Source organism: Moschus berezovskii, chromosome 2, assembly GCF_049115385.1.
Source record: "Moschus berezovskii isolate FMDL1 chromosome 2, NW_MosBer_1.0, whole genome shotgun sequence".
NCBI lineage: Eukaryota > Metazoa > Chordata > Mammalia > Artiodactyla > Moschidae > Moschus > Moschus berezovskii.
In genome coordinates, this window is record NC_142461.1 from 100,548,826 (window position 1) to 100,568,095 (window position 19,270).

Genomic DNA, 19,270 nt, shown 5'->3' on the forward strand with positions numbered 1-19,270 from the left:
AGGAGATACACCTCGTCCAAGGTAAGGTGCAGCGGCTGCGCTTTCTTGGAGCAGCTGTGAAGAGATATCCCACGACCAAGGTAAGAGAAACCCAAATAAGACGGTAGTTATTGCGAGGGGGCATCAGAGGGCAGACACACTGAAATCATAATCACAGGAAACTAGTCGATCTGATCACATGGACCACAGCCGAATGTGGTCCACTGGAGAAGGGAATGGCAAACCACTTCAGTATACTTGCCTTGAGAACCCCATGAACAGTATCAAAGAGCAAAATGATAGGATACTGAATGAGGAATTCCCCAGGTCGGTAGGTGCCCAGTATGCTACTGGAGATCAGTGGAGAAGCAACTCTAGAAGGAATGAAGGGATGGAGCAAAAGCAAAACCAATACCCAGTTGTGGATGTGACTGGTGATAGAAGCAAGGTCTGGTGCTGTAAAGAGCAATACTGCATAGGAACCTGGAATGTTAGGCCCATGAATCAAGGCAAATTGGAAGTGGTCAAACAGGAGATGACAAAAGTGAACATCGACATTCTAGGAATCAGTGAACTAAAATGGACTGGAATGGGTGAATTTAACTCAGATGACCATTATATCTACTACTGTGGGCAGGAATCCCTTAGAAGAAATGGAGTAGCCATCATGGTCAACAAAAGAGTCCAGAATGCAGTACTTGGATGCAATCTTAAAAACGACAGAATGATTTCTGTTTGTTTCCAAGGCAAACCATTCAATATTACAGTAATCCAGGCCTATGTCCCAACCAGTAACGCTTAAGAAGCCGAAGTTGAACGGTTCTATGAAGACCTGCAAGACCTTTTAGAACTAACACACAAAAAAGATGTCCTTTTCATTATCGGGGACTGGAATGCAAAAGTAGGAAGTCAAGAAACACCTGGAGTAACAGGCAAATTCAGCCTTGGAGCACGGAATGAAGCAGGGCAAAGGCTAATAGAGTTTTGTCAAGAGAACGCACTGGTCATAGCAAACACCCTCTTCCAACAACACAAGAGAAGACTACACATGGACATCACCAGATGATCAACACCGAAATCAGATTGATTATATTCTTTGCAGCCAAAGATGGAGAAGCTGTATACAGTTAGCAAAAACAAGACCAGGAGCTGACTGTGGCTCAGATCATGAACTCCTTATTGCCAAATTCAGACTGAAATTGAAGAAAGTAGGGAAAACCACTAGACCATTCAGATATGACCTAACTCAAATCCCTTATGATTATACAGTGGAAGTGAGAAATAGATTTAAGGGACTAGATCTGATAGATAGAGTGCCTGATGAACTCTGGACGGAAGTTCGTGACATTGTACAGGAGACAGGGACCAAGAACATCTCCATGGAAAAGAAATGCAAAGAAGCAAAATGGCTGTCTGAGGAGGCCTTACAAATAGCTGTGAAAAGAAGAGAAGCGAAAAGCAAAGGAGAAAAGGAAAGATATAAGCATCTGAATGCAGAGTTCCAAAGAATAGCAAGGAGAGATAAGAAAGCCTTCCTCAGTGATCAATGCAAAGAAATAGAGGAAAACAACAGAATAGAAACAACAAGAGATCTCTTCAAGAAAATTAGAGATTCCAAGGGAAGATTTCATGCAAAGGTGGGCTCAATAAAGGACAGAAATGGTATGGACCTAACAGAAGAAGATATTAAGAAGAGGTGGCAAGAATACACAGAAGAACTGTACAAAAAATATCTTCACGACCAAGATAGTCATGATAACATGATCACTGACCTAGAGCCAGACATCTTGGAATGTGAAGTCAAGTGGGCCTTAGAAAGCATCACTACGAACAAAGCTAGTGGAGGTGATGGAATTCCAGTTGAGCTAGTTCAAATCCTGAAAGATGATGCTGTGAAAGTGCTACACTCAGTATGACAGCAAATTTGGAAAACTCAGCAGTGGCCACAGGACTGGAAAAGGTCAGTCTTCATTCCAATCCCAAAGAAAGGCAATGCCAAAGAATGCTCAAACTACCGCACAATTGCACTCATCTCACACGCTAGTAAAGTCATGCTCAAAATTCTCCAAGCCAGGCTTCAGCAATATGTGAACGGTGAACTCCCAGATGTTCAAGCAGGTTTTAGAAAAGGCAGAGGCACCAGAGATCAAATTGCCAACATCCGCTGGATCATGGAGAAAGCAAGAGAGTTCCAGAAAAACATCTATTTCTGCTTCATTGACTATGCCAAAACCTTTGACTGTGTGGATCACAATAAACTGTGGAAAATTCTGAAAGAGATGGGAATACCAGACCACCTGACCTGCCTCTTGAGAAACCTGTATGCAGGTCAGGAAGCAACAGTCAGAACTGTACATGGAACAACAGACTGGTTCCAAATAGGAAAAGGAGTACGTCTAGGTTGTATACTGTCACCTTGCTTATTTAACTGATATGCAGAGTACATCATGAGGAACGCTGGGCTGGAAGAAGCACAAGCTGGAATCAAGACTGTCGGGAGAAATATCAATAACCTCAGATATGCAGATGACACCACGCTTATGGCAGAAAGTGAAGAGGAACTCAAAAGCCTCTTGATGAAAGTGAAAGAGGAGAGTGAAAAGGTTGGCTTGAAGCTCAACATTCAGAAAACAAAGATCATGGCATCTGGTCCCATCACTTCATGGGAAATAGATGGAAAAACAGTGGAGACAGTGTCAGACTTTATTTTTTTTGGCTCCAAAATCACTGCAGATGCTGATTGCAGCCATGAAATTAAAAGACGCTTACTCCTTGGAAGAAAAGTTATGACCAACCTAGATAGTATACTAAAAAGCAGAGACATTACTTTGCCAACCAAGGTCTGTCTAGTCAAGGCCATGATTTTTCCCGTGGTCATGTATGGATGTGAGAGTTGGACTATGAAGAAGGCTGATCGTCGAAGAATTGATGCTTTTGAACTGTGGTGCTGGAGAAGACTCTTTAGAGTCCCTTGTTCTGCAAGGAGATCCAACCAGTCCATCCTAAAGGAGATCAATCCTGGGTGTTCATTGGAGGGACTGATGCTAAATCTTCCATGTTTAGGAGTCATTAACCTAGAAATACCACCGTCTCACCCAGCTTTCCTGGGGGACAAGATGCCATCTAGGAGGAAAGGTCACAGGGCAGCCAACCCACTTTAAAATGACAGAGTCAGGTTTACCTCCTTTCATGGCACAATCAGTCTAATTACTAAAAACACCAATAGCAAACACAAAAAAAACCATCACCCTTGCTGGATGAGTTCTAAAATCTCTTTAACAAGGTTGGTGTGGGGAAGGGAGACAGGATGTTTATTTTACAATTACAGACCAACTAATTACACGGTTAATATTTCACTGTGATTGAGTTTCAATTAAAGTATAATTAATCAATAAATAAACTATTAATTATATATTATTCATATTTTCTCAACTTTATTACAAGATGGGAAGAAACGAAGACAGAGAGGCAGGGACGCAGGGGGTTTTAGAAGACCAAAAACATGTCTGCCCATGAGGAACACGTGACTGTTGCCACAGAGATGTCAGAAAGCAGCTTAGGTCTTGAAAGACACAGACTTCACCTAGGATTGCCTTTCCAAGAGCTGAGACACACAGAAGCTGTCACAGAGCAGTCTGGATCAAGAAGCTAAGAAAGCAAAGAGCTCTGGCTGGTAGGATTTAAGATTGCCCTTGTTATTAATTTCTTAACACTAGTAATTTCACAAAGAAGAGCTTCATTCACAAGCAATTCATTAAGAAATATAAGAGATACTAATATTTGCACATTCATCAACTTTCATTTCAAAGGAAGAGTCTTTTACTTCTAATTTACTATAAATATGTCCCTTCAATAGTGTTTCTTTCTTTTTAAATATACATTCTCTGGGGAAATTTTTGAGTTCAATATAATAGAGTAAAAGGCATGTTTTTCTGCAAAATGTTCCCCAGAAACTTCATATACTTAACACTATATGAAGCAGGTTATTGATTTGACCCAGGGTGGCATTTCTCAGTTTGTTCATTAAATGAATTTTAATATAGAATTTACACTAGAGAAGATGGCCTTGCCAACACAGAATTTTAAGTCACTTAACATTAGAGTTGTCATTCAGAAGAGGATTGTCATTCTCATGGTACAGTCAAAAGTCATTTTCTTATTGCCATTTACAGCAAAATGGATGGACTTAGAGATTATCTTACTAAGTGAAGTCAGAGAAAGACAAATATTACATGCAATCATTTATGTGTGGAATCTAAAAAATAATAAATGAATCCATGTACAAAAAACAGACTCACAAACATAGAAAACAAACATATGCTTACCAAAATAGAAATGAGTGGAGAGAGAAATTTGGAATATGGGATTAACAAACTACAATACATAAAATAGATAAGCAACAGGATTTTCTCTATAGCACAGGGAACTATATTCAATATCTTATAATAACATATAATGGAAAATAATCTAAAAAATATATATATATATATAGCTGAGTCACTTTGCTATACACCTGAAACTAACACAATATTGTAAATTAACTAAACTTCAATTTTAAAAGTGCATTTTCTAAAAAAGTTTATAAAACATGTTTTGTGTTCAATATAGGGCAAAATCATGGTAGATTCAGTTCAGTTCAGTTCAGTCGCTGAGTCGTGTCCGACTCTCTGCGACCCCATGAATCACAGCACGCCAGGCCTCCCTGTCCATGGGCATATTTTACACTGTAATCAATTTTTAGTACTGATTTTTAAATTTCCACTGAAGAGGAGCTTCATATCTTGAAAATTCAGTTATCAAAAATTCATGTTTAAAAACTATTTCTTACCAATAGTAAAGTGATAAATAGGAAAGATACTTTCAGTTCAGTTCAGTCGCTCAGTCGTGTCCGACTCTTTGCGACCCCATGAATCACAGCACGCCAGGCCTCCCTGTCCATCACCAACTCCCGGAGTTCACTCAAACTCATGGCCATCAAATCAGTGATGCCATCCAGCCATCTCATTCTCTGTTGTACCCGTCTCCTCCCACCCCCAATCCCTCCTACTTTAACCATGTACAAATCTTTAAAACCGTTATTTCAGGGAAATTACTTTGCAGAAAAAACAAGAAAACCTCTCCTTTCAACAAATAGTCAATTTGAACATTTATTGGTAGACTATATTCCAAGTACAAGGTGTCTATAAAAATGGTAAATCAGAAATATAGTGACTCCTAAAAAAATAAAAATTTGATGACAAAAATCTACATAATTGAATAAGTTTTAGCTTATCACCTGTATATGTCTTCTAACTGCAGATCAAAGTCTTGAAGTTTCTTTTGATATTTCTCCGTAAAGTTACAGAACTCATTAAGGATTGAAGATTTCAAGTCAGGGTATGGACATTCCAAAGTTTCTAATTCCATGGGCAGTTCACTAAGTAGGTTACTTCTTTCTTCTGAAGAATGATCTAATATCTGAAAAAAAAATTATATGATTGTTCTATTTAATATAAATCACAAATTGATAATTACTATCTGTATTGCACTTACTTTCATGCTCCAGTCTGAAAGATAATTTTCTATTTTCTGTTGTTCTAGCCTAAGTTGTTCATAGACAGCTTTCAATTGTTTCTTCACGAAGTCAACCTATAGGACATTTAGAGCAAGTGGTACGCAAATTATTGATTTATTCAATATTTAAATGTAAAGTCACAGAAATTTTTCTCAAAAGTCAATAAGTGATGACAAATTAAACAAGTGAAAGTCCCTTTCAGAATCCATGGAAGAGGGTTCAACGGATGTCACATCCAGGCAGTGTCCATCAGGAAAGGAGCTTTAAAGGGGCTTCTGGAGAAGGAAATGGCAACCCACTCCAGTGTTCTTGCCTGGAGAATCCCAGGGACGGGGGAGCCTGGTGGGCTTCCGTCTATGGGGTCACACAGAGTCGGACACGACTGAAGTGACTTAGCAGTAGCAGCAGCAGACATATAACCCCACTCTGCACTCACAGTGAGTTTTGTTTGTGATAAGGCAGAAAGCTTACCAGACTGCCTCTGTTTCAATAACCCCCTCCTTTCCTCACATCCTTGCTACTAATCCCCAGATGGGCATTGATTTTTAATGTTCATTTTTAATTATTCATGAAAGCAATATGACAACACTACAAAAATAACTAGAAAATAGAGTAAGAAAAAAATCACCTAAAAGTCTACATGCAGTGCAACCATGATAAGGGAGTTTATGCTCGAGTCAGGGGAGGTAGTCAGTAAACTCATAAAAAAGTAGGTAAGAAAGTATCAGGAGGAGGTAAGTGAAGTATAAACTGGGTGAGGGGATAGGGAGTGACTGGGGCTTCTCTCATATGAGTGGTCAGTACAGGCATCTCAGAGGAAAAGCCATTAAAGCTAAGACTAAAAGAAAAAAAGAGCCATCAGTAGGACAGAAGAAACAGCCCGTGCAAAGGCCTTGAGACAGGAAGGAGTCTGGCTTATGTGAGGAATAGGAAGAAGGCCGGTACTGTTAGGAGAAAGTCTAGTAGGGAAAGCAGGGTATCAGATAGATAGTGAGACTCAAGAGGTGGAAGGCAGGGTCAGATGTATGGGGAGTTTTGGTACCAGGTACCCAATGCACAGTGAGGTCAAGAGATACCAAAATGTCAGAGGTCGGAGCAGAGAAAGGCTTACTGCAGGGCCCTGCAGAGAGACAGGTGGCTCATGCCTTAAAAAACCCCAAACTCCCCAAAAGCTTTTAGCAAATTCCTTTTTATAGGAAAGGTGAGGGAGGGGCATAGTTGCTGCTGCAGCTAAGTCACTTCAGTCGTGTCCGACTCTGTGAGACCCCATAGACGTCAGCCCACCAGGCTCCCCGCCCCTGGGATTCTCCAGGCAAGAACACTGGAGTGGGTTACCATTTCCTTCTCCAATGCATGAAGGTGAAAAGTGAAAGTGAAGTTGCTCAGTCATGTCCGATTCTTAGCGACCCCATGGACTGCAGACTACCAGACTCCTCCGTCCATGGGATTTTCCAGGCAAGAGTACTGGAGTGGGGTGCCATTGCCTTCTCCGAGGGGCATAGTTAGTTGCAAAATTCTGGTGTCAGATCCTTTGTTCTCCAAGTCAAGTCGTGGTCAGGTAACAAAGATCATGTAAACCTCCACTGAAACAAATGATATTCTCTGTTCTGACAAGAAAGAGCAAAATCCCAAGGTTCAACTTCTCCCCTCCTGCCAAGATCCAGACCCTGGCTAGGAGGAGGGAGTCCCTGTGCCAGCCGGTTACCTTGCCTGGGAGCGTTAGTCCAACAAGCAGCCTGGGTCCTCCCACCAGTGCCCAGGCCTGGCTGAGGAGGCATATCTCAGCTGGTGGCACCTTCAGGGTCTACTCCCCAGGCCTTGTCCAGCCATCATCACTGAGGGAGCAGGACTCAGACATCACGTGGCCCAAAGCTGGGGGCACCTGGTCCTACAGACTGCGGCCCATGGAGACTGCCACCACCATTAGGTCTAAAAGGTGGGGATTGGGGAGAGGTTTGCTGCTGCTTCAGGGCCTGGACCTGGCCAGTGGGTGACCCTGGTGAAGGTTCTGGAGCCTTGAGGGACACAGCCCTCAGCCTTTCCCCAGGTCTACCAGCTCATCTGCCGGCTGGAGGTCAGAGGGCCTGGAGCACCCTGGGGAGAGGGTGGAGATCCACTTCTCAGCACAGTTTGTGCTGTGAGGACCACCTTGTGGCTGACTGTTGGTGAAGTGGGACTTGTAACCACAGCGCTATCAGTCACCCCCTAGTGGTCACATGCTAACGGTCTTTAAGGATCTCGCTCTAACAGTCTCTCTTTAAAGGTCTCACGCTAAGGATCTCATGCTAAAGGTCAGGAGCTCAGGCTGCACACTTGACCCACCCCTATTACAAGAGGAACCCTGGCCAGTAGGAACCCTGAAGGGATTTACCAGGAGGATGAATTGATCCCTGCCCCTAGGATAGGATCTCAGAATACACTGGAAGGAGAAAGGAGGAAAGCAGGGTTATGAGGTTATTGTAACATTTCTAGGTGAGAAATGAGCATGTTTGGACAGATTCAGGGATAGAACTAGCTATACCTTCTATTTAAACACACAAAACTTACACGTTTATCTCAGACTCTTCCAAATATTACATTATTAAAAGTAAAGGAGATATACTGACCTCTTCCAGTACTTTCACAGAGTTAGATTCACTGTGTGAGTGTGAATACTGTGAAATGTGATGCTGTCTGTATTTTAGGTCTTCTCTCAATTGCTGAATAGGATTTATTACATTTTTAAGATATGTGCACCATTGCTCTGATAACTCCTGTTCTACGGTGAAACAAAATCAAAGCAACACATTATTAAGTTTCTTCAAGAACAGGCCATTAAGATGCAGATTTTTTGGATTCCTTTCTTTCGAAAAAAACAAACAGCAGTTAATATTAAAAAAACATGAAATGTGTGACCCACTTTCATCTTTAAAACAAAACTCCCCTTTAAATGTGGGACCAAAAAAAAACAACCTACCAAAATTCATAAGGTCACAAAGACATTCATTTCCAATGTTCTCTTCATTGAATATGGATTTTATTTCAGATTCCATTTTATATCTGAAATAGACATTATCTTAATCAATTATAATCATAAACATATATACAAGTTAAAAAATAACTAGCAGTAGAAATAGTCAATCTAATATGGTTTCATTCACCTGTTCATTAATTCAGACAGCATACTACGTAACGTCGATTAGATAATCTCAAGGACACTGAGATAGACAGAAGTATGGCTGCATACCTCAGAAGTAACAGCATTAGCAAGCCAAGGGCAGGATATGTCCTTGCACCATTTCAGGTGGAGAGAGCAGTGGGCAGTGGGGAGCCGCTGAGGGACATTAAGCTGACCACACCAATTTAGGTCTGTGTTTCAGAAAGATTCCCAAGGCAACAAGATGCAGGATGGGCTGGAAGGAGGGTGGTCAATAAAAATGGAAGATGAAGAGGGGATTAGGCAAACCTGGACCAACAAGGAGGTTAATTAAAAAGTTCAGAGATGAGAAGGTCCTAACCTAGGGAAATGGGAGTAAAAGTGTATATTTTATATACCAAAAATATAATAAATCTTACTAAACTTTTGCTGTATTATTTAAATAGAGTCATTTTAGAGTAAAACTATAACCAGCACTAAATGGACATAAAAATACTATAATCAATCCCTTATTTAAATTATTTAATTTAATAAATCCCAGGTTTAATAAAAATCATAAAAAGTTTCGATTTACTATGATTCTTAACATACAATAATTTAAATGGTATAAAATAAGAAAATAGCAACAGTTATAACACTTTAATATGATTATTTTTATTTTTGTATGTAAGTTTCTAGCCCTTGTCTACATGCATGAATACTTTAAATAGTTGTAATTATAGCCTATCTACCATTTTACATTAAGACTTTTTGGAAAAGTAACTTTAATAATTATAAATATTTATTTATTCTAAGTAATTTTTGTAATTATTGTTTACCTTAGTGGCTGCATGGTATTCTATTTTATATATGTGCCATCACCTTTTAAGCCAATTTACAAATATGAGACAGTTTACATGTATAAAGGAGGGGGTGCTGTTGTAGATGACACTATTTCTTCAGCATGTGATCTTAGTCAAAAGTTTTTTTTAAGATTACATATGAAAGTGATGGGACTGGATGCCATGATCATAAACATGGCATCCGGTCCCATCACTTCCTGGCAAATAGATGGGGAAACAATGGAAACAGTGACAGACTTTATTTTGGGGGCTCCAAAATCACTGCAGATGGTGACTGCAGCCATGAAATTAAAAGATGCTTACTCCTTGGAAGAAAAGCTATGGCCAACCTAGACAGCATATTAAAAAGCAGAGACATTACTTTGCCAAAAAATGTCCGTCTAGTGAAAGCTGTGGTTTCTCCAGTAGTCATGTATGGATGTGAGAGTTGGAATATAAAGAAAGCTGAGCACTGAAGAATTGATGCTTTTGAACTGTCGTGTTGGAGAAGACTCTTGAGAGTCCCTTGGAGTGCAAGGAGATCAAACCAGTCAATCGTAAAGGAAATCAGTCCTGACTATTCATTGGAAGAACTGATGCTGAATTCTGAATCTCCAATATTTTGGCCACCTGATGCGAAGAACTGACTGGTTGGAAAAGACCCTGATGCTGGGAAAGATTGAAAGCAGGAGAAGGGGATGACAGAGCATGATATAGTTGGATGGCATCACCGACTTGATGTACATGAGTTTGAGCAAGCTTTAGGAATTGGTGAGGGACAAGGGAGCCTGGCGTGCTGCAGTCCGTAGGGTTGCAAAGAGTCGGACACAACTGAGCGACTGAACTGATGAAGTTGATATACTGAGAATGGGTGCATGATAGTGGAGTATACCCAGAAGTTATTTCATAACATATTTTTAAAAAATATTTATTTGGCTGCATCAGGTCTTTGTTGCATCATTTGAGATTTTTTTCTTACAGTTGCAGTTGCTGCTGCTAAGTCACTTCAGTCGTGTCCGACTCTGTATGACCCCACTGACGGCAGCCCACCAGGCTCCCCCGTCCCTGGGATTCTCCAGGCAAGAACTCTGGAGTGGGTTGCCATTTCCTTCTCCAAGGTATGAAAGTGAAAAGTGAAAGTGAAGTAGTTCAGTCGTGTCCGACCCTTAGCGACCCCACGGACTGCAGCCTACCAGGCTCCTCCATCCATGGGATTTTCTAGGCAAGAGTACTGGAGTGGCTTGCCATTGCCTTCTCCGACTTCTCCTCAGTTGCAATAGAAGCGCTTAATTGCCCTGTGGCATTTGGGATCCTATTCCCTGACTAGGGATCGAACTTGCACTCTCTCCATTGCAAGGCACATTCTTTTACAATATTGTGGTGGTTTTTGCCATACATTCACATGAATCAGCCATGGGTGTACATGTGTTCCCCATCCTGAACCCCCCTCCCAGCTCCCTCCCCATCCCTTCCCTCAGGGTCATCCCAGTGCACCAGCCCTGAGCACCCTGTCTCATGCATCAAACCTGGACTGGCAATCTATTTCACATATGATAATATACATGTTTCAATGCTATTCTCTCAAATCATCCCACCCTCACCTTCTCCCACAGAGTCCAAAATACAGTTCTATACATCTGTGTCTATACATACAGGGTCATCATTACCACCTTTCTAGATTCCATATATATGTGTTAATATACTGTATTGGTGTTTTACTTTCTGACTTACTTCATTCTGTATAATAGGCTCCAGTTTCTTCCACCTCATTAGAACTGATGAAAATGCATTCTTTTAAATAGCTGAGTAATAGTCCTTTGTGCATATGTACCGGAGTTCTGCCGATGGACATCTAGGTTGCTTCCATGTCCTGGCTATTGTAAACAGTGTTGCGATGAACATTGGGGTACATGTGTCTCTTTCAATTCTGGTTTCCTTGGTGTGTATGCCCAGGAGTGCAATTGCTGGGTTGTATGGAGAAGACTCTTGAGAGTCCCTTGGACTGCAAGGAGATCCAACCAGTCCATTCTAAAGGAGATCAATCCTGGGTGTTCATTGGAAGGACTGATGCTAAAGATGAAACTCCAATACTTTGGCCACCTCATGTGACGAGCTGACTCATTGGAAAAGAGTCTGATGCTGGGAAGGATTGGGGGCGGGAGGAGAAGGGGACGACAGAGAATGAGATGGCTAGATGGCATCACCGACTCGATGGACATGAGTTTGAGTGAACTCCGGGAGTTGGTGATGGACAGGGAGGCCTGGCGTGCTGTGATTCATGGGGTCGCAGAGTCGGACACAACTGAGCGACTGAACTGAACTGAACTGAACTGATGGCAGTTATATTTTCAGTTTTTTAAGGAATCTCCACAATGTTCTCCATAGTGGCTGTACTAGTTTGCATTCCCACCAACAGTGTAAGCAGGTTCCTTTTTCTCCGCACCCTCTCCAGCATTTATTTCTTGTAGACTTTTGGATAGCAGCCATTCTGACCGGCATGAGATGATACCGTGAGATGATGTGGTTTTGATTTGCATGTCTCTGATAATGAGTGATGTTGAGCATCTTTTCACGTGTTTGTTAGCCATCTGTATGTCTTCTTTGGAGAAATGTCTGTTTAGTTGTTTAGCCCATTTTTTTTATTGGATCGCTTGTTTTTCTGGAATTGAGCTGCAGAAGTTGCTTGTATATTTTTGAGATTAATTCTTTGTCAGGTTGCTTCATTTGCTATTATTTTCTCCCATTCTGAAGGCTGTCTTTTTACCTTGCTTATAGTTTCCTTCATTGTGCAAAAGCTTTTAAGTTTGATTAGGAAATGGCAACCCACTCCAGTATTCTTGCCTAGAAAATCCCAGGGACAGGGGAGCCTGGTAGGCTGCTGTCTATAGGGTCGCACAGAGTCAGACATGACTGAAGCAACTTAGCAGCAGCAGCAGCAGGTCCCATTTGTTTATTTTTGCTTTTATTTCCATTCCTCTGGGAGGTGGGTCATAGAGGATCCTGCTATGATTTACATCAGAGAGTGTTTTGCCTATGTTTTCCTCTAGGAGTTTTATAGTTTCTGGTTTTACATTTAGATTTGTAATCCATTTTGAGTTTACTTTTGTGTATGGTGTTAGAAAGTGTTCTAGTTTCATTCTTTTACAAGTGGTTGACAAGTTTTCCCAGCATCACTTGTTAAAGAGATTGTCTTTTCTCCATTGTATATTCTTGCCTTCTTTGTCAAAGATAAGGTGTCCATAGGTGTGTGGATTTATCTCTGGGCTTTCTATTTTGTTCCATGGATCTGTGAAGTCAGGCAGGTTGATTCCTCCAGTTCCATTCTTCTTTCTCAAGACTGCTTTGGCCATTAGAGTTTTTTTGTATTTCAATACAAACTGTGAAATTATTTGCTCTAGTTCTCTGAAAATACCATTGGTAGCTTGATAAGGATTGCACTGAATCTATAGATCGCTTTGGCTAGTGTACTCATTTACACTATATTGATTTTTCCAATCCACAAACATGGTATATTTCTCCATCTATCTGTGTCATCTTTGATTTCTTTCATCAGTGTTTTATAGTTGCAAGGCACATTCTTAACCACTGAACCACCAGGGAAGGTTTACTTAGATTTTTTAAACAAAAATATAGCACTTATAAATCATTTAGCTCAGTCCCCTTATATTTTCATCATCCAGAAAGCCATAATAGAACATAAAAACCAACAGAACTGGTTTTGTTCATACAGGAGATCAATCTGCTACTGTGCATATAATAATTCTAGTAAGCTCCATCCTGACTTCCTAGATCAACAACCCTGATCCAACAGGCAAGACTAGTCTATTTCTCTAACTGTTCTAATTGGCTAACAAAATCCAGAAGCAAGTACTACATGACAAGCTTGTGAATATACATTGTTTCCCAAATCGTGTCCTGTAAAACAGGAACATCAATAAGATGTTAGGGAAAATTGGGAAATGGTGAACTAAACAAATCAGATAAGTTTACATAGTGCTGGATTATTCAGAAACTTGATTATGCTAAAGTGCATTGAGGTTCTCCAAAAAGGGATGAAATATGAAATATTTTCCTAATTATGGGACAAGGAAATTCATTATTCTCCATGGAGTATCTTGAACAATATATCTGTTTTGTAGAATTTGATTGAGGAAATACAGATAAAAATTGCAGTGGACTCAAAGGCATTAAAGTTGGTAACTCTTGGGAGGAGAACCCTGCCTGTTCACCACTGACCTGTAGACTTAGTACCAAGTGTCCACCAAGTCGGAACTCTGCAGCGCATACAACTGCCTCTGCATCTGAAGATGGGACAAATTGAAGGCAACCTTCCTTGTCCAAATGTGCCAATTTAAGTACTTCTTACTGCTACTTGACCTGTCCTTTGGTACCACTGAATATGATGATACTACAAAAATTCTCCTGAGTTTTTGTGTGACTGTTTGCCTAGAGGATATATTAATCTACTTCCTAGATAAACCCAGTTGCAATGCAACCTCTTACAAGATAAACCGGCCTGGTAAGGACACATTTGAGCTCTCAGGAGTCTACTTTCATACTCCTTGCCCTTCCAAGATGCTGCCAAAGTTCCAGGTGTAGTAGAAATTCTGATGTCCAGTCTCCTTAGGACATCAGAAATTACCCAGAGCCTCCTGGGATTTCTGGGGCAAAGTTATCAATTTAGGCAGAACAAGTGGAACATGGGACACTGGACAGTGGCGGAGTCAAAAGCCATTTATGCAGACAACAGCACAGTGGCAAGGACTGTGAAAGACGGAGTAAGAGAGGATGTTAAAGTTCCTTCATTGGAACTAACAGACAGAAGATCAGCACAAAATGAGGGTACCAGACAGGCCAAAGGCCAGAGCTCTACCCCTCCAACAAGGAAGGAATTCGCAGTACAGACACTTGGGGACCTCAGACTATCTGTTTGATTGGCTTTTCTCTCTTGTAAGAGGCGGTCCCAATTTCTGTGTACCAGAGAAGGCAGGGAAGGAAATCTCACAATAATTGGCTAAGGGATGAACTCTGAGTAAATTCTCAGATGGCCTGAGTCACACACTATGGATAGTGGTCTCATTTTCATATTTAAAGACCTTTTTCCAGACAATATTTAATTATTGGTAAAACCTCATGATATTTTCTGGATAAAGGTGCTATTTTTAAAATAATGCTTTAAAACTAAAATTATGAGTAAATGACCACATACATTTCTAAAAGAAATTATAGTAAAAGTAGTAAGGCTTACAAATAAACCTCTCAAACTTTATTATTCAAAAGTTCTTATTAAAATAATAATTATAATTCTTTACCACATGGCCAATATAAATAACCTTCTCCTAATCTCTAAACCAGTCATTATGAAACAAGGAAGAACGTGCTCCTGCCAAAATGTGTAAAGGTCTTTAAGGGGGTATAGTTTGGAAACCATGGTAATAGTAAATATAATTTTATTAATTTAAATATAAAATATAATTTTATATTTTGAAATTTTAATCATCTAATTGTATGATAGATTTCAAAGAACTAAGTTTAGGGAAGTGCTTTACTTTTTTTTTTTCCTAGCAAGGCTAGACCAGTTAGATCTCAGGGGGGTGTGAATGGACCCCACTAGAAAAAAAGAAAAAGCTGCTCAGATCCATGTTCAATGAGCCTAGGAGTTAAAGGCAAATGATTCAATACCACCTCCACATAAACTAGCTGATTTACCTTCTGCAATTAACTTTAATCTTCTGAACTTCAAGGTTCCCATCTGTAAAATTAGGATAACAATGATACCTACTCTGCAGGGTCATTGTAAGGATTAAATGAAACAAGGCACGTAAAGTACTGAACATACTACCTGAAAGTGAAGTGAAAGTGTTAGCCACTCAGCCGCGTCTGACTCTTGGCAACCCACCATAGCCTGTAGCACACCAGATTCCTCAGTCCATGGAATTTTCCAGGCAAGAATACTGGAGTGGGTAGCCATTCCCTTCTCCAGGGGATCTTCTCGACCCAGGGATCAAACCCAGGTCTCCCACACTGCAGGTAAGTTATTTACTGTCTTAGCCACCAGGGACGCCCCAACATACTACTTGGTATATACTAAATTACCCAGCAAAAGCTAGATGCCATTGGAAGCCCTTATCTTCTGGGGACCTGAGATTTTTAAATGAAGTTTCTTACGGTGATACATAAAAATATTTCACTTTCAATCTTTTGTTAAAAGGGAATGTAGATTTTAAAGATAGAGAGACACAGAGTTTAAACTCCTGATTTTCTGGCGGTCCTTAAATTCTTGAACTTTTAGCCATTTCGTGAACTTTCTTTCCATCACTAGTTGTTTTTAATTTCACTGACCTCACGTTGAAATTAGCCTACATTCTAGAATAACACAGAAAGTTATCTTGGAATTCTTCTTGTTTATCCAATTTCAGTTCTTACAAGTTTCGAGGCATAATGTTTTTACTTGAATATTCCTCATTTCCATCATCTTTGTGTCATTCCAGTTCAGCCCGAAAGAATTACTTTCCATAATAATATGTATATGCCTCTTTTATCTACCTCAAGAACAACATATACACACAGGAAGAAGGGTATGGAATAGCCAAGATAATTTTCTCCAGTTTTTACATTTGAGCCTGCATCAGTGAGCACCATAATTAAAACTTCCTATTGGCTTTCATTTTTCAATTATGCAAATCTAAAAAGAAACTTTTCCAATGGGCTCAAACATTATCTCCATAAAAGGTGACATTTTGAGGGATAAGATGGACGTGATTTGTTTTTATTTTGGAAATATGAATGAGAAAATCTATGTAATTTTTTCTTTAAGTTATATAATAATGTAAAACTATTTCCATTCATGCGCCTTTTATGTCACATGTAGAAATCACTTGCCAGAATAGGAAACTCCTATAATATGAAAAGCATGCATGTCAAAAATAAAGTTAATGGTATTAATACTTGGAAATTTAGCTTAGAATGAGACCACAAAAATTATCTTTTTTTAAATAAAATATATGCTTTCAGGTATATATTTTAAAAAGCATACTTTATAAATACCACCATCATTAAAACTAATATATATGCCCCCAAAGGAGAGGAAACACATCAGCCTCCTCTTCCTGCCTTGACCTTTGAAAAGGAATTTCTCTCTCAAAGATTACATTTAAGACCAAGTATAAAATGTGGCTCAGTTGGTAAAGAATCTGTCTGCAATGCAGGAGACCTGGGTCAGGAAGATCCCCTGGAGAAAGAAATGGCAACCCACTCTAGTATTCTTGCCTGGAGAATCCCATGGACAGAGGAGCCCGGCAGGCTACAGTCCATCACAAGAGTCAGACACAACTTGAGACTAAACCACCACCACATAAAATCATTATTTTGTTTTATCTTGAAGTGACTGCTGAAAATAACAGCAAAAGTCAAAAATCCAAATTGAATTAGTTATGATGCAGCTACATTTAGAAATCACTCAATTTGAATCCCTTAGTTCATTTACTGGAAACATTTATCTATCTCTTTCTATGTATCCTAGGTAAAGATGAATATGATGGGATGCTTGTACCCAAGAAGTTTACCACTTTGTAAGAAGACAAATATGTAAGCATAACATAATTCAATGTGCTAAAGTATAATATAAATACAAATATGAATGGGAGTACAGAGGAGTAAGTGATTAGCAGATATAGAAGATTATCTCTTTTTTCCCGAAGGAAAGGAAAGGTATTAATAAGTTAATATATTTACCAGATTCCAAATTAAACTGAAGAAATGAAAAGGTTCTTTATTTATTTATTTATTTAAAATTGTATTGGAGTATAACTGCTTTACAGTGAGAAAGGAAAGGATTTTAATTTGATTTACTGTCCAATTCAACTGCAGTGCTACATTTTGATTATAATGGTTTAATTAAAATAGAAAGTTACAGAACATCTACCCAGATAAGTGCAACTCAGGAACCCCTGCATATTCACACTGAGATTTCTCTCAGTTCTTACCTGACTTCATTGAGCCTTTGGTGTTCTTGCCACCACACTTGCTTGTGTTGCTTTATTAGTGTTTGTTCTTTAGATAACTTTGAAGTCTGCACTGTTTTTCTGATCTAGATTCAGAGGAACAAAAGAGAAGCAATTCTGATGTTTTTTAAGTGTTTCCAAAACAAAAATGTTTAATTTGTATTTTCTAAGTGAAATATGTTCTCTTTTTCAATCCTATTCATGCATTTTCTAACACTACCATCTTTCTAAAGAAAGATATTTTCCTTTCTTTAGAAAGGAAAAAATCTATTTTCCACACATACAATAAATAACACCTTATTCATCCAACTCAAGGAAAATTTGCATGAATATTCTATATATTTTATTGCCTTTTCATACCTCTTCCCTGCCAAGCATCATAATATCATTATTCTCATTTTACAGATGAGGACAGTGAAGTTCAGATAGGTTAAAAAACTTGGTCAAGACCATCAAGGTTGTAAATACCAGAATCATATAGAAGCTTGGTACTTGGATTGCTTTTATGCAATCCTTCAGCACAGGATGGGACAAAAATCACTGGATAAGTTATTAGGAGGACTGGCCTTAGTTTCAGCATCTACTAGAAATATGACCTTGAATTGTATGTACTTTAATCTTTTGACTCCATGATTTTGTAAATAAAGTTTTTAAAACTTCAGGCAAATCTTTATTTGAATTAAACAAGGAAACAGTGAAAAAGAGCACTGAAACCCAAATTTTCAAATCAATTTAATTTTTCCCAAATTTTATGACTTTTCCAAAAAAATGTAGTACATAATTCATGCTTTGGGGTTTCTGCTAATAAGCTATGTCAGGCTTGGGTCTGTTTGCCTTAAGATTCATTCTTGGCCAGCTCCCTCATCTGCTCTGCATCAGAAAACAGCCTGTGTTTCTCAGACACCCCTGAAACTGCCTTCCAGCTGGGTTCAGCCAAAGGGAGACACTGGTAGTGGGTGATTGGAGGCAGGGAGGAAAGGCGAGCCAAAGGATTATTCACTCCTCTCTACTCTCAGAGGGGCCTCCACAAGCATCTGCATTTTCTCCATTGCACCAGCATTTCCTGACAGTTCTACCCTGGTTCCAGCTATCTCTGGGTAACCTCAGCCTACGGGGGTGTGCTACAACCTTGCTTTTGCTAAATGTCCCTCCAGCCCAGGCAGGATAATGACTTCCTCCTGTTGTAATCCCTATGTTGGTTCACAGCCCTCTGGCTTCTCACCTCCATCACCTGTATAACTATTTCCTGCAGTAACGACTCCTCTATTCTAAATCCTTGAGTATTTGTCTGTCTCCTGGTTAGACTCTGACTGACACCCTGACTGAACTTGTGTATTTATATATGCTGAACTTGTGTATTTCATATCAATACTTTTAGACATCTATAAAGGTGCTAATCTCAAATCAGAAACTCAATGAAATATGCATATTTTATATTTTCACTGCTACTAGAATACTCAGTACTCTGAAAGCTTTAAGAGATCAATACTGAAGATATAAAACTTCAGAAGAGAAACTCTAAAAAGACTCTGTATAATGCATGCTATTTCCAGCTGTCATTCACTGATTACTATAACCTTGAGTTTATCTTTCTGCTGTTCTGGTTACTGATTCAAAATTAGGAGTATAAGAAAACAAAATAACCCAAGCATCATTTAAAAAAACACAAAGTCAAATCTTAACAGTGCTACAATTATGAAATTTTGGAGAAAGTATATTTAAATCAGAACAGGTCATTGCAGAAAAACATATAGCCATCTCTATTTCACTGAAAAAA

General features: G+C 39.4%; 1 protein-coding gene across 1 annotated transcript in view; it reads right to left on the reverse strand.

Moving 5' to 3' along the window:
• Positions 1-19,270, reverse strand: part of CCDC148 (coiled-coil domain containing 148) — a 269,382-nt gene that overhangs the window by 239,798 nt on the left and 10,314 nt on the right. The window contains exons 4-8 of the mRNA XM_088842480.1: positions 17,476-17,579; positions 8,490-8,572; positions 8,140-8,291; positions 5,512-5,607; positions 5,255-5,436 (exon numbers count right to left, since the gene is read on the reverse strand). Coding sequence (XP_088698606.1) covers positions 5,255-5,436; positions 5,512-5,607; positions 8,140-8,291; positions 8,490-8,572; positions 17,476-17,579 — 617 coding nt within the window. The remainder of the gene's footprint in view (positions 1-5,254; positions 5,437-5,511; positions 5,608-8,139; positions 8,292-8,489; positions 8,573-17,475; positions 17,580-19,270) is intronic.